General features: G+C 45.8%; 1 protein-coding gene across 2 annotated transcripts in view; it reads right to left on the reverse strand.

Annotated features, from left to right (window-relative positions):
- Positions 1-1347: 1347 nt before the first annotated feature.
- The window catches only part of Slc22a2 (solute carrier family 22 member 2), a 39516-nt gene continuing 26248 nt past the window's right edge, over positions 1348-14615 (reverse strand). Inside the window, exons 8-12 of one of the 2 annotated variants that reach the window (XM_015996743.3) lie at positions 14345-14453; positions 13766-13878; positions 9429-9528; positions 7785-7791; positions 1348-1873 (exon numbers count right to left, since the gene is read on the reverse strand). In XM_015996743.3, coding sequence (XP_015852229.2) covers positions 1469-1873; positions 7785-7791; positions 9429-9528; positions 13766-13878; positions 14345-14453 — 734 coding nt within the window. In that variant the 3' untranslated portion in view covers positions 1348-1468. Of the gene's footprint in view, positions 1880-7784; positions 7792-9428; positions 9529-13765; positions 13879-14344; positions 14454-14615 lie in introns of both variants that reach the window. The other variant, XM_006978100.4, reaches the window with a different exon arrangement.

Below are 14615 nucleotides of genomic sequence, written 5' to 3' on the forward strand. Positions count from 1 at the left end.
ATTTATAAACTTGAATTATTTCTTTTTCCTTTGCCATCACCCACAAGCAATGCAACAAATACTTCTGAAATGCTTCTCCATGCAGTTTGATTTATCAAATAGTAACAGAGGTGAGACTATGAGATCAGACACACACATTTGTGATACTGATGGACATGGCCAAGCTGTGTACCTAAAAGAATGTACTATTGACTACTTTTGCAAGAAGTGTATGAAGTAGATTGTCTATACTCAGGATTACTAACTTTATTTTACTAATTTGATGTCAAAATGTCATTTCAGTTTTAATTTGCATTTCCATCATTAACACTGAAGATGCACACTTTTGTAACTGTCCTTGAACTCACTCTGTAGACCAGACTGGCCTTGAACTCACAGAGATTCGTCTGTCTCAGCCTCTCGAGTGCTGGGAGTAAAGGCGTGTGCCACCACCACCTGGCATAACTGGTCATTTCTGTGTTATCATTTTCATAATTAAATGTTTTAAAAATGATTTATATCTCTTACTGAATTGAAATGTATCAAGTGAGCTGGCCTGCTTGGCTAGTGAGCCCCAAGGACCTGCCTGTCTCCCCATCCCCAGCACCGAGGTGTCAAGAGCTCAGCCCTCTCCGCTTCCCTAGCCTGGGGATTGAACCCAGGTCTCCAGGCTTGGAAGCCAGGCATCTCTACTGACTGAGCCATCTCAACAGGCCTGGTATTTGTCTTTAAAAAATGTATTTACTATATGGCTTTTGTAAGATACTAATGCTGGGTTTTTGTTTTTGATTTTTGCTTTTGTTTTTTGTTTTTCTGTGTAGCCCTGGCTGTCCTGGATCTCGCTCTGTAAACCAGGCTGGCCTCGAACTCACAGAGATCCTCCTGCCTCTGCCTCCCAAGTGTTAGGGTTAAAGGTGTGCGTCACCACGCCCAGCTCTACTAATGCCATTTTTTTTTTTTTTTTTTTTTTTTTTTGGTTTTTCGAGGCAGGGTTTCTCTGTGTAGCTTTGCGCCTTTCCTGGAGCTCACTTGGTAGCCCAGGCTGGCCTCGAACTCACAGAGATCCGCCTGCCTCTGCCTCCCGAGTGCTGGGATTAAAGGCGTGCGCCACCACCGCCCGGCATACTAATGCCATTTTTAAGGCCCATTAATCTTGAGGAAAGTTTTACCAAACTGAAAAATATTGTCACGGCTGATTCAGTAATGCCAGGAATGCTCCTTACTGCATTCTCTATCAGCTCGTTTACAGAAAGAATGTATCTGTGGTCATCTACTGTAAACACAGGCAGACTCGGTGATTGCTCAACTTAGCGTCTCATTCTTTTGTTTGGGCGTTTTTCGAAGTGTGATCTGCATAGTAAAGAACATATTTTGAAATTTCATCACATTTATGATCCTGACAGACCCTGTTCCAAGTTCCTGATGTACATCCTGTGGTATTGCCTTGAGTTTTTTTATTTCTTAAAAAATAAAATTTCTTCTCTCATGTTTATTGTTTTTCAGATCTTTTTTTTTTTTTAATATTTGCTTGTTCTGACCCACAGCTCCCTTGGGTATTTTGGTTTGATGTCATATGGAGAAAGAAACCAGATAAAGAAATGTAAAGGTGAAAAAACAAATTCAGTAAAGCAATGGCCATTTTCCTGGGACTGCTGAGAGAGGGTGAGGTGGAGGACCCTGGCTGGTAGGAGAGTCTGAAACGTGAGCGCAATGAACTGTGAGGGCTACGGCTCCCCGCTGGTGAAGTCCAAGGGTAAGTGTAGTTGGGTGGTGTGGGTTTGTGGTGTGGGAAGAGCTCTGCCTCTGGTCCAGCACTGACCACACTCTTTCTCTTTAGCTTAGCTGAAGACCTGCTTTCTTGCCTTGTAGGTAAATTCTCTTCTCTTTCTTTTTTCTTGGCCTGCAATAGGAAATCAAATTAGACCAGTGGGAAAGAAGTTATGAGGAGCTGAACAGACTCATCAAGTGGGCAATAAATAAACAAAACAAGCGTCAAGTGTTGGATTTGTCCAAGATCACACTTGTGCTGTCTTCTGAGTGATGGTTTTCACAAAGAAAACAGGTAACTAACTCAAGGGAGAGGGTGTTCCTCCATCCCCCTCCTGGTGTTTCACCTTCCTCCATAACAGAGAATCTAGTTGAAGGTTAAATATAACTCTACACCTGCTAAAGATAATGATTGCAAAAATCCAGAGACCTTGATTGGTTCTCACACAGAATTTAAGAAATTATTTTCCCCAGGTTTCTTTGCACTCTTCGATGAGCGAAGACCGTGACTAGAACATTGCTCAGTTGGTGAGTTTTCTTACTGTCTTCTCTATGGATCTGTGGATGCTGCTGGTGGTCCTCGGAGCAGGGCTACTCTCCTTCCTCTGCTGCTCCCAGCCCTGCCCTTTGCACATGGTCCTGTTCATACTGAATCCGGTGTGGGCTGCCCCAGTTCCCCAGCTTCCCCCACTGTTGCCCCACATGGTCTCAGTTTCTAGACCAGTCCCATCTGAGATGTGGATAACAGAATCTCATCAGATCACCCAGCAGCACCGCCGCAGGCCTCCCAGGCTCCAGGTGGGGGGACAAGCAAATATACCGAGTTCCCAGAGTCTCCAGGCCCAACCACAGAGCACCAGGGACAGCAGTAGCAAAGGTGGTGGGAGCATGAACAGCGGCAGCAGCAGCAGCAGCAACAGTGTCAACAGCAGTACCAGCATCGACAGTAGTAATAACAACACCATTGAGAGAAGTACCAATGTCAACAGTGGTATTAATAACAGCACCGAGAGCAGCAGTGTCAGCCCCAGCATAGACAGCAACAGTAGCAGCAATAACAGCAGTAACCACCACAGCAGCAACATCAACAACTACACTGAGAGCAGTGTCACCACCGAAGACGACAGCAGCAGTGGCAATAGTGGAAACGACAGCAGGAGGAGCGGCCAAGATCACAGAAGCGACAGCTGCAGCAGCAGCAGCAGCAGTAGCAGCAGCGATAATGGCAACAATAACAACCGTGACAACACCAGCACCGCCAACAGTAACAGCAGTGGCAGCGCCAACAGCCGAAGCAACGGCAACAATCCCAGCCCTGACAATGGTAGCAGCAGTAGCAATAACAGCAACAGAATGGACGGTGGCGTGAACAGGACGAGGAGCAGCATCAACAACAACGGCAGTCACAGTGACAGCTGGAATGACCACAGCAAAGGCAGGGACGGCAACAGCAGCACTACTAACAGGACAAGGAGCAGCATCAACAACAACAGCAGTCACAGTGACAGCCGGAATGACCACAGCAAAGGCAGGGACGGCAACAGCAGCACTACTAATGACCACAGGCCCAGCAGCAATAACAGCGGGGACAGTGAGAACAACCTTATAGACAACAGCCACTGCACATGTCACAGCAGCTTCAGCAGCAGTAGAAGCAGCATCCACATGAGTGACAGCAGCAGCAGCAACAATAGCAACAGCATGGAGAGCAGCCAGAACAACAAAGGGGAAAATAATAGCAACAAATATATTATTGTCAACAGAAACTGCAACAGGAACAGCAGCAATAATCACAACAGTAACTGCAACCAAAACAGCAGCATCAATAATGGTAGCAGCAATAACAACAGCAGCAAGAACAGTAACAGCAACAAGAAGAGTAACAGCAGCAACAGTAACAACAGCAGCAAGAACAGTAACAGCAGGAACAGTGACAGCAACAAGAAGAATAAGAGCAGCAACAGTGACAGCAGCAACAAGAACAGTAACAGCAGCAACAGTGACTGCAACAAGAAGAGTAACAGCAGCAACAGTGACAGCAGCAAGAACAGTAGCAGCAGCAACAGTGATAGCAGCAGCAAGAACAGTAGCAGCAGCAACAGTGATAGCAGCAGCAAGAACAGTAACAACAGCAACAGTGACAACAGCAACAGTGACAGTAACAAGAACAGTAACAGCAGCAACAGTAACAGTGGCAACAAGAACAGTAACAGCAGCAACAGAGACAGCAGTAACAGTGACTGCAGCAGCAAGAACAGTAACAGTAGCAACAAGAACAGTAACAGCAGCAACAGTAACAACAACAGCAAGAACAGTAACAGCAGCAACAGTGACAGCAGCAGCAAGAACAGTGACAGCAGCAATAGTGACAGCAGCAGCAAAAACAGTGACAGCAGCAACAGTGACAGCAGCAGCAAGAACAGTGACAGCAGCAATAGTGACAGCAGCAGCAAAAACAGTGACAGCAGTAACAGTGACAGCAGCAGCAAAAACAGTAACAGCAGCAACAGTGACAACAGCAACAGTGACAGCAACAAGAACAGTAACAGCAGCAACAGTGACAGCAGCAACAAGAACAGTAACAGCAGCAACAGTGACAACAGCAACAAGAACAGTAGCAGCAGCAACAGTGACTGCAGCAGCAAGAACAGTAACAGCAGCAACAGTGACAGCAGCAGCAAAAACAGTAATAGCAGCAACAGTGACAGCAGTAACAAGAACAGTAACAGCAGCAACAGAGACAGCAGTAACAGTGACTGCAGCAGCAAGAACAGTAACAGTAGCAACAAGAACAGTAACAGCAGCAACAGTAACAACAGCAAGAACAGTAACAGCAGCAACAGTGACTGCAGCAGCAAGAACAGTAACAGCAGCAACAGTGACAGCAGCAGCAAGAACAGTGACAGCAGCAACAGTGACAGCAGCAACAGTGACAGCAGCAACAAGAACAGTAACAGTAACAACAGCAACAGTGACAGCAACAAGAACAGTAACAGCAGCAACAGTAATAGTGGCAGCAAGAACAGTAGCAGCAGCAACAGTGACAGCAACAAGAACAGTAACAGCAGCAACAGTAGCAACAGCAACAGTGACAGCAACAAGAACAGTAACAGCAGCAAGAACAGTAGCAGCAGCAACAGTGACAGCAGCAAGAACAGCAACAGCAGCAACAGTGACAGCAACAAGAACAGTAACAGCAGCAACAGAGACAGCAGTAACATTGACTGCAGCAGCAAGAACAGTAACAATAGCAACAAGAACAGTAACAGCAGCAACAGTAACAACAACAGCAAGAACAGTAACAGCAGCAACAGTGACAGCAGCAGCAAGAACAGTGACAGCAGCAACAGTAACAACAGCAAAAACAGTAACAGCAGCAACAGTGACAACAGTAAGAACAGTGACAGCAGCAACAGTGACTGCAGCAAGAACAGTAACAGCAGCAACAAGAACAGTAACAGCAGCAACAGTAACAACAGCAAAAACAGTAACAGCAGCAGCAGTGACAGCAGCAGCAACTGTAAGAGCAGCAACAGTGACAGCAGTAACAGTGACTGCAGCAGCAAGAACAGTAACAGCAGCAACAGTAACAACAATAGCAAGAACAGTAACAGCAACAACAGTGACTGCAGCAGCAGGAACAGTAACAGCAACAGTGCCAACAACAACAACAACAGTGACAGCAGCAAGAACAGTAACAGCAGCAACAGTGACTGCAGCAGCAAGAACAGTAACAGCAGCAACAAGAACAGTAACAGCAGCAACAGTGACTGCAGCAACAGTAACAACAACAGCAAGACCAGTAAGAATAGCAACAGTAACAACAGCAACAGTGACAGCAGCAAGAACAGTAACAGCAGCAACAGTGACAGCAGCAAGAACAGTAACAGCAGCAACAGTGACTGCAGCAGCAAGAACAGTAACAGCAGCAACAAGAACAGTAACAGCAGCAACAGTGACTGCAGCAACAGTAACAACAACAGCAAGACCAGTAAGAATAGCAACAGTAACAACAGCAACAGTGACAGCAGCAAGAACAGTAACAGCAGCAACAGTAACAGTGGCAACAAGAACAGTAGCAGCAGCAAGAACAGTAACAGCAGCAACAGTGACAGCAGCAGCAAGAACAGTGACAGCAGCAACAGTAACAACATCAAAAGTGACAGCAACAACAGTGACAGCAGCAACAGTGACAGCAGCAACAGTAACAACAGCTACAGTAACAGCAGCAGCAAGAACAGTAACAGCAGCAAGTGACTGCAGCAACAAGAACAGTAACAGCAGCAAACAGTAACAGCAGCAACAGTAACAACAACAGCAAGAACAGTGACAACAGCAAAAACAGTATCAGCAGCAACAGTGAAAGCAGCAAGAACAGTGACAGCAGCAACAGTGACTGCAGCAAGAACAGTAATAGCAGCAACAAGAACAGTGACAGCAGCAACAGTAACAGCAGCAAAAACAGTAACAGCAGCAACAGTGACTGCAGCAAGAACAGTAACAGCAGCAACAGTGACAGCAGCAAGAACAGTAACAGCAGCAAGAACAGTAACAACAGCAACAGCAGCAAAAACAGTAACAGCAACAGTGACAGCAGCAACAGTAACAACAACATCAACATCAATAATGACAGTAGTAGCAACAACAGTAACTGTGACAGCAGCAGCAGCAACAACAACAGTGACAGCAGAAACAGCAACAGTGACAGTGACAGCTGCAAAAGTGACAGTAGCAGCAAGAACAGTAATAGCGACAGTGGTAAAAATAACAGTGACAGCAGCAACAACAACACTGACAGCAGCAATAGTAACATTGACAGCAGCAACACCAACAGTGACAGTGACAGTAACAATACCAACATTGACAGTGACAGCAGCAGAGCCATCATTCAGCTCCACAAACTGCCAACAAGATGAAATGCCTGTTCTGGGTTCCCACATCTGTCTTTTTTTACAAATCATGGGAGTTTGGCTTTTGTGTCATTGTCACTTTAGAAAAGATCATGCTCAGTCATACCACAAAGATACATGCTCAACTATATTCAGAGCAGCACTCTTCGTCATAGCCAGCACCTGGAAACAACCCAGATGCCCGTCAATGGAAGAATAGATTAAGAAAATGTGGCACATATACACAATGGAGTACTACTCAGCAGAGAAAAACATGACACATGAAATTTGCAGGCAAATGTATGGAACTAGAAAAAAAATCATCCTGAGTGAGGTAACCCAGACTCAGAAGGATAAACATGGTATGTACTCACTCATAAGTGGAGACTAGATATAAAGCAAAGAACAATCAAACGGCAACCCACAGAACCAAGGAGGCTACATAGCAGGGGGGACCCTAGGATGACTGTGGCTTAGAATAAGTTTTGGTTTTACTCAATTACTCGGCAAGCCTCAACGAAACATTTCACTATTAGGATCAGAATCTATACTGTATCAAGCTGATAATAGAAAAATAAATAAATAGATAAATAATAAAGAAAGAAAAAAAGCAAGGTAGGAAGGAAGGGAGAAAGGAAGGAAGGAAGGAAGGAAGGAAGGAAGGAAGGAAGGAAGGAAGGAAGGAAGAAAGAAAGAAAGAAAGAAAGAAAGAAAGAAAGAAAGAAAGAAAGAAAGAAAGAAAGAAAGAAAGAAAGAAAGAAAGAAAGAAAGAAAGAAAAAAAGAAAAGATCGTGTGGCCAGAAAAAGAACTCGGTGTCCCATGGCTGCTGGCACATGACATGACAGTTGAGGCCTGTGTTCTCAACAGCAGTTCCAGGAAAAGCCTCCACCCCTGGGCTTCAGCCGCATGCTGCCTTAGTACCAGGTGTGTCACACACAGAACCGATAGAGTTTTCTCAGTCTTTATCAAGTTGACAGCTTTTGCCTTTCTGTCCAAAGAAAGCCCTTTGCATAAAGTTTCTCTTCGGCATGTCTGAGCTGTCAGTTATCACTGCTCTTGTACTCTGGGTCACGATCAAGTGAGAAAAGGATGTGTGAACACAAATACAGTGATGCCTTGGCAGTCCAACAGGTAACTGAGATGTCTGCTCTTGGCCTCCTGGGTGGGTAGCATATACAGTGTGGATACACCAGGCAAAGGGAAGATTCTTGTCATGAGTGTAATAGGGACACACATGCAAGATCTTGTCATGTCACTCAGAGAAGTGTGCAACATAAAACCATTTATAGATAAGAATTTCTTCTTTCTGGAATTTTCCATTTAATATTTCTAAACTCTAATGGAAACTGAGCAACCATACGTTATTGAAAGGATGGAATTAAAAATGCAGAAAAGGGAGACTCCTTGAATATTTCTATAATCTTGTCCTTTTATTTTTACTACTATTTTATATTTGTATGTCTATGTATTTATGTTGTTTTTAACCAAATGATAGAATTAATACTTTTCCGTGTTTTGTTTTTTTTCCCCAAGAACAATGCATTTTTTGAGAACTTTTCTTATCAGTGGATATAAAGCTGGCTCATTTTTTTTTAAAGTGGCTATATAGTGCTTATTTATCATATGGCTTGTAATAATTTATTCAACTGGATTCCCAACTGAAGGGTATTTAGGTTGCTTCTAATCCTTTAAATTAGATGCTTTAACAATTAGTCCTAGCCACACATTTCACACATAAATTTCAAGAGGTGGTGACTGGGTAAAATCAGACAGGTATCACCCTGTTTCTATGGTTGGGCTGTCATGGAGGTTTCAGTGCATGGTTCGTAGTCACGTGGGCACTGCTGGGCCCTGCATATTCTTCCCCAGCACAGTGTGTTCCAGGCAGCTGGATCTCTGATGACCCAGAGGAGTGCCTGTGCCGTGTGGTCCACATTGTTCCGGTTGTAAAGGAGGTGGTGGGACTTACCTTTCTGCTGAGTCAGCTGCCCCAGCCCCTTCCTTTTTCCTGCTTTTGGGCAGCTGTTCTTGTAGCATTGTTAGAGCTCTCAATTTATGTTCAGAAAGCCAGCCCTTTGTATAGTACGAAACACTTTGCCCAGGTCTACCAGTGATGGCAGTGTTTCAACTCAACTTCAAATTCATGAATGCAGACAGACTAATCTTTCTCCTATAGGCCCTAGACTTTTCTTTCCTTTTTTCTTTTCTTTTCTTTCTTTTTTTTTTTTTAATTTTTTTTTAATTTATTTATTTATTATGTATACAGTGTTCTGCCTGCACATATCCCTGCAGGCCAGAAGAGGGCACCAGATCTCATTACAGATGGTTGTGAGCCTCCATGTGGTTGCTGGGAATTGAACTCAGGACCTTTGGAAGAACAAGCAGTGCTCTTAACCTCTGAGCCATCTCTCCAGCCCCTTCTTTTCTTTTCTTTCTCCTTCCTTCCCTCCCTCCTTTCTCTCTCCTTCCTTCCTTCCTTCCTTCCTTCCTTCCTTCCTTCCTTCCTTCCTTCCTTCCTTCCTCCCTCCTTCCCCTCCCTCCCTCCCTTCCTTCTCTCCCTCTCTTTCATCACGTTTAGACAGACCTTACCTATTATAAAGGTGTGAACTATAACCAATCTTCCTATGGTGTTTTCACTACTTCTTGTCTCTTTTTGACTTTTAATGCTTTGATGTAGCTTGCCTTGATCACATGATATGAGATCTGGGTTCAACCTACTCTTTCTCCCCAGTTGAATATAGACTTGTCTAACCGTCTATGGAGGAGTTCATTCAGGAAGCCCAAATACCTACCTCTGCATGTTCTCGGCGTCCTCAATGGTCTCAGGCAGAGCCTTCCCTTTGGTCTCAGGTAGCAACAACACAAGTCCCCCAGCAACGAGGCCAACCACAGCTGCGACACAGATGTGGATTGCATCAAGAACCAGAAAGGTAGTCTCTGTAATTGGGGTTTCTCTTGTTTCCCTCTCCCTTTCGGGGGCTGGGGGTATGTTTTCCCGTTCTTATTTATAGACTCCTTTGCCAACTTTCAACACCCTGTTTTCCATCATAAGTAATGTACCTAATGCCAAGTGCCATTGGGTTACAATTCCTTTTAGGGAAATGAAATACTTAACATTTTGAGTCAAGGTTTATTCCAGGCCACAGGACATCGCCGCAGTGTTGAGAAAATTCAGAGTTAGAAAATAACTCTGAAAAAACTTAACCATATGAAGAAGAACACAACTCTGCCAACAGAAAGCACTCGGCATTGGGAACAGGTCAGAAACTCGGACCATTGCTAGCTAACAAGAGTGATTGCATCAGGACTGGCAAGATGGCCCAGTGGGTTAGGGTGCTTTCTACTAAGCTAAATGCTGTGAGTTCAAGTTTAGTTCAAGTTCAGATGTTTGGAGCCGAGAATACAGTGGTTCTCCCCGGTAATTGTAGCATCTAGGAGACTAAGGTAGAAAGATTGTGAATTCAAGGGCAGTATGACCTACCTAATGAGGCTGTCTCTGTGCTAATTAAAACATTAAACATTTTATTTTATGTGTATGGGTATTTTGCCTGCATATATGTCTGTGTACCCCATGGTACAGTGCTGCTGAGCCCAGAAGAGAGCATTGGATTCTCTGGCATATGTTAGTAGCTATCTGGCTGCTGGGATCTAAATCTAGGCCCTCTGCAAGAGCAGCCAGTACCCCTAACCACTGAACGCTCATTGAGTCCCTTGGTTAGAAGACAGGACCTCTGGGGTTGGGAATTTAGCTCAGTGGTAGAGCGCTTGCCTAGCAAGCGCAAGGCCCTGGGTTCAGTCCTCAGCTCCAGAGAAGAAGAAGGAGAAGAAGAAGAAGAAGAAGAAGAAGAAGAAGAAGAAGAAGAAGAAGAAGAAGAAGAAGAAGAAGAAGAAGAAGCAGGGACCTCATTTGAGTAATTGCCCACATCAGATTGGCCTGTGGCTACATCTGTGAGAGATTTTCTTGATTGATAATTGATGGAGGAGGGCCCAGTCTGCTGTGGATGGTACCATTCCTAAGCAGGTGGACCTGGGCTAAGGTATCAAGGAAGCCGGAGAATGAGCCCGGAAGCAGAGTTCCTGCCCTGACTTCCCTCAGTGGTGGACTGTGACCTAGAAGTGTAAACCCGTTCCTCCCCTACATTGCTTTTGGTAAGAGAGTTTTTTATCACAGCAACATAAAGGAATCTAGAACAGTCTCAACCCCTCTGGGTGTAGCTAAGTGGTAGAGGACTTGCTTAGCATGTACAAGGCCTCCGGTTCAGTCCCCAGCACAGAAACTAATGTGGGCCCAACTCAGGGGTAGCATGTTTGGCTGCACATGGCCACTCGCCTGTTTTTGTTTTTGTTTCAGTCTCTAGTTATAATTTTTAATGACAGCCATATTAATATTTTTGTTTTCTTTAAATTCATATCGGAGGTATATAATAACTCCAATATGTGTTTTGATTTTTTTCTGTGACAGAGTATAGGAAATGGGGTGCCAGTTCTTCACTAGTTTGGGGTTTCAGAGAAATGCATGCTGGATGCTATTTCTCTTTAGATACAGCAGAAATGGTACCATGGGCATTGAGCTCAAGCAAAAGCCCAGTGCTGGGCATCTGGGTCCAGCTCTGACTCCTGGCTGGTCTGAGGACCTGGGCAAGTCCTGAGAGTGCTCTGACTTTTTGTCCTTTGCCAAGTGACACCATCTACCTCACATAACCATGGTATGAACTGTCGATGTGACTGAGAATAAGTAACTTCTCTGAATCTCTCAGACCTCCAGCGTGATCCATGCTGTAATGAGTAACAAATGCCAGCCAGACTCAGCTACTTCAGCTGAAGGTGAGTCCCCTCCCTTTACGGGCTTTTCTCTACCTAGATGTGACAGGTAGCTTTAACTGTCATCCTGACATAGCCTAGAATCAGGGAAGAGATGCTCAGTGAGGGTTTGTCTACACTGGGTTGGCCTGTGGTGTGTCTATGGGGGATTGTCTTAATTGATGTGGGAAGACCAGCCCACTGTTGGTGGTACCATTCCTTAAGCAGGGGGTTCTCAGTTGTATAAAAGTTGGAAAACTCATGTGAGCGTAAGCAAGCATCCCTTTGTCTCCGCTCCTGACTGCCTGTGGATGTGTGACAAGATGCTTGGAGTTACTACCTTGACTCCCCTGCACTGTGGATGGTGACCTAGAATTCTAAGCTAGCATCAGCCCCTTTCTTCCCATTGCTACTTTTTGTCAGTGTATTTTGTCCCGGCAACAGAAATGAAACTAGACCAGTGGCCCAGATCCTTCTGCACCTGCTTCCCCAAGTGCTGGGGTCACAGGAGTACCCCACACACCACTCTAGCTCCAAGTCTCTAAAGAGGGTGTAGTCTAGTGAATAGCAGATCACAGATTATCATTTTATCCACGCAAGGATCAGCCTCGCTAACCAGGGCGGCATTACCCACTTCCCCTGTGATCTTTATCTGTTTTGTCCTGCTGTTGTGGATGGAACCAGGGCTTTGCTCATGCCAAGCAAATGCTGTGCCACTGAGCCCTCCAGTGGGCTGGCTCTTTGCCAGTGTTTTTAGGCTTCTTAGATGAAGAAGAAAAAGGAGAGAAAGAGAGAGAGAGTGAGCGAGAAAGAGAGAGGGAGAGGGCGAGAGAGGAAAGATGTTAGAATCTTAGTTATCTTCCTGCTACCAGGTTATAGATGGGCAAAAGATGACAAAACCCTAGCAGAGGTAAATGTGGGACTGCCTTTAGGTTTGCTATGATCTTGGAAACACAGCTCTGTCCTCTGTGTCCTCCAGGGGAAGGTGAGGTGCGACAAGGGTCTGCACTACTTCATATGGGCCTAGACTTTTCTTAGACATGCTAAGTAGTGGTTGCAGAAACATGGAGCCCCTATTGGCTGTCCAGAAATGTCCTGCTGACCCCTCAGCCACCACCTACCAAGGATCAGGCATCTCTAACTCCTACCTGGAGAGGAACAGTTGTGCACTTCCTGAGGAGGAGGGAGGCTCTGGGACAGGCCCCCTCAGCCTGTGCTTGGGAGTCAGAGATTTGGGGCACGTGCCTCCCGTCAGTGGGCCTGGTAGCTCTGGTTATCTCAGGGTAAAAAGCCTGTGTGCAATCAGTGTTGGCTATCTTGATACTATGATGGGATGTGGAGGAATTCGCTGGGTCTGTTTTGATGGGAAGTTATAGCAACAGCTTGAAACTTGCATTGGCAGGTCTTCCAGCATGGAAAACTCGCCCCCCCTTCACAAATCCCTTGAGCACAAGGTGAGGGAAGGAACAACCCAGGGTAAGTGGAGGGGGCAACATGCAACTCCAAAAAAGTAGTATTGGGTCCATCTGCCACAGAGTCCAGGGGAAAAGTCAGGGTGCTGTGCCCCGGGAAAAGGGCGGTTTTAATTAAGCCTAAAATCGCCTCAGTGGATCTGAAAGCAGTCTGAAATGGTACCCTGGGGCACTTCAGGTACCCCAAGCAGGGGAACGTAAGTCTGGGTCTGAATCCAGTTATCCCTGCAGGCACACACAGGCAAGCAGCTGCCGGACAGTCTGCAGCTGGGCAAAGGGCAGCACACAGTGACTGGATGGGGGTGCCCAGGGTCCCTCGGACCCTTTCAGATTTTGTGATCAGCAGTTGGTAGAGGCTGGCATACTCTACCCACTAGCAAGGGCATGTGGGTGGGGGAGGCTAGGACGCAACTGGGCAATTAATCGCTATTAGCTCCTAGCTCCCCTGGCAGTAGCAGAGGGGTTGCGTCATGCCTCATCCTGAACTCTGCTGGGGAAAGGTAGGGGCGGGGTGAGAATCAACATATGGGCTCCATCCTGCTGACACATTTTATTAGCTGTGAATCCTGTATTATCTGCGCTTTGAAATTTCACAGACTGCCTTTGAAGCAGGGAAGTAAGAGTGCCCTGGGAATGGAGACACAAGGGTTCATTCTTTTCCAGACCTGAGAGGGATGGCCATCACTGGAGAGGGAGCTGGGGTGCTTCAGGGAAACGTCTTTCCGCTTCATCCACCTTCAATTCATGCTCCTAAGTTACCAGTCCCCTAGCTCAGTGGTAGGACTGACATGGAAGCATTAAAATAATACTAGTCCTATTGCCGATCACTAGTAATTAAACCTATGGAGATTTCTCACCGAACACTACCAGTGGGAACTCCAGCCAGATGTCGGTGAGCCGGTAGACCAGGAAAGGTGTGATGATGCCACCAATGTCACACATGGACGAGCAGACAAGGACGCCGAGATTCCTAAAGCACAGAAAACTGATTTAATTCTTTAACTTCTTATGGGGCAGTAGTTACCTCTCACTGTTCTCCTAGATAATTGCCTTCCCCAAACCATTAGCTGTCCTAGAACAGAAAAAAAAAAAAACCAAACCAACATTGATTCTGTGCATTTCAATGGGTAGAAATGACATGTGTGCATAATCTCACCCATGGTCTGTTGTTTTTGTTTGCTGTAAGCCTTCAGGCTGGAGAGAGAGTAGTGTTCACATTTCCCTCCATCATGGGCCTACCCATGTCATATCTATGCTTTCCACAGATCCACTCATCTGCTCTGGTCACTCTCTACATGGTGGTCTTGCTCCTGTGTCCTGTGGCTTCCGAGACACTGAGTGTGAACTGCTGGCTGCTGCCTTTGAACGCCCCCCTGTTCCCCCCTGTGCTTTGAGAAGTAAGGCTGTCCAGCCCGAACCCAAGTGTCCCCACTCACCTGATGTATGTGGGGTACAGCTCAGCGTTGACCAGGCAGACCATTTCGTAGGCCATGGTGATGCCCATTCTACCCATGCATGCAATGGTGATTTTCAGCCACTGTAGATCTGAGAGGGGAAACCCAGCAGTCATCCACTCTGCACATGGTTGCTTGTCCTCAAACACTGCTCCAGAGAGGGTTTGTGAGGACAAAATCCACATTGCAGAATGAGATAGGGAAGCAAGGATCGTTCTCTACAGATGTGAGATGATAAATGTAGCAACCTCTG

This window comes from Peromyscus maniculatus, chromosome 16 (assembly GCF_049852395.1).
Source record: "Peromyscus maniculatus bairdii isolate BWxNUB_F1_BW_parent chromosome 16, HU_Pman_BW_mat_3.1, whole genome shotgun sequence".
Lineage (NCBI taxonomy): Eukaryota > Metazoa > Chordata > Mammalia > Rodentia > Cricetidae > Peromyscus > Peromyscus maniculatus.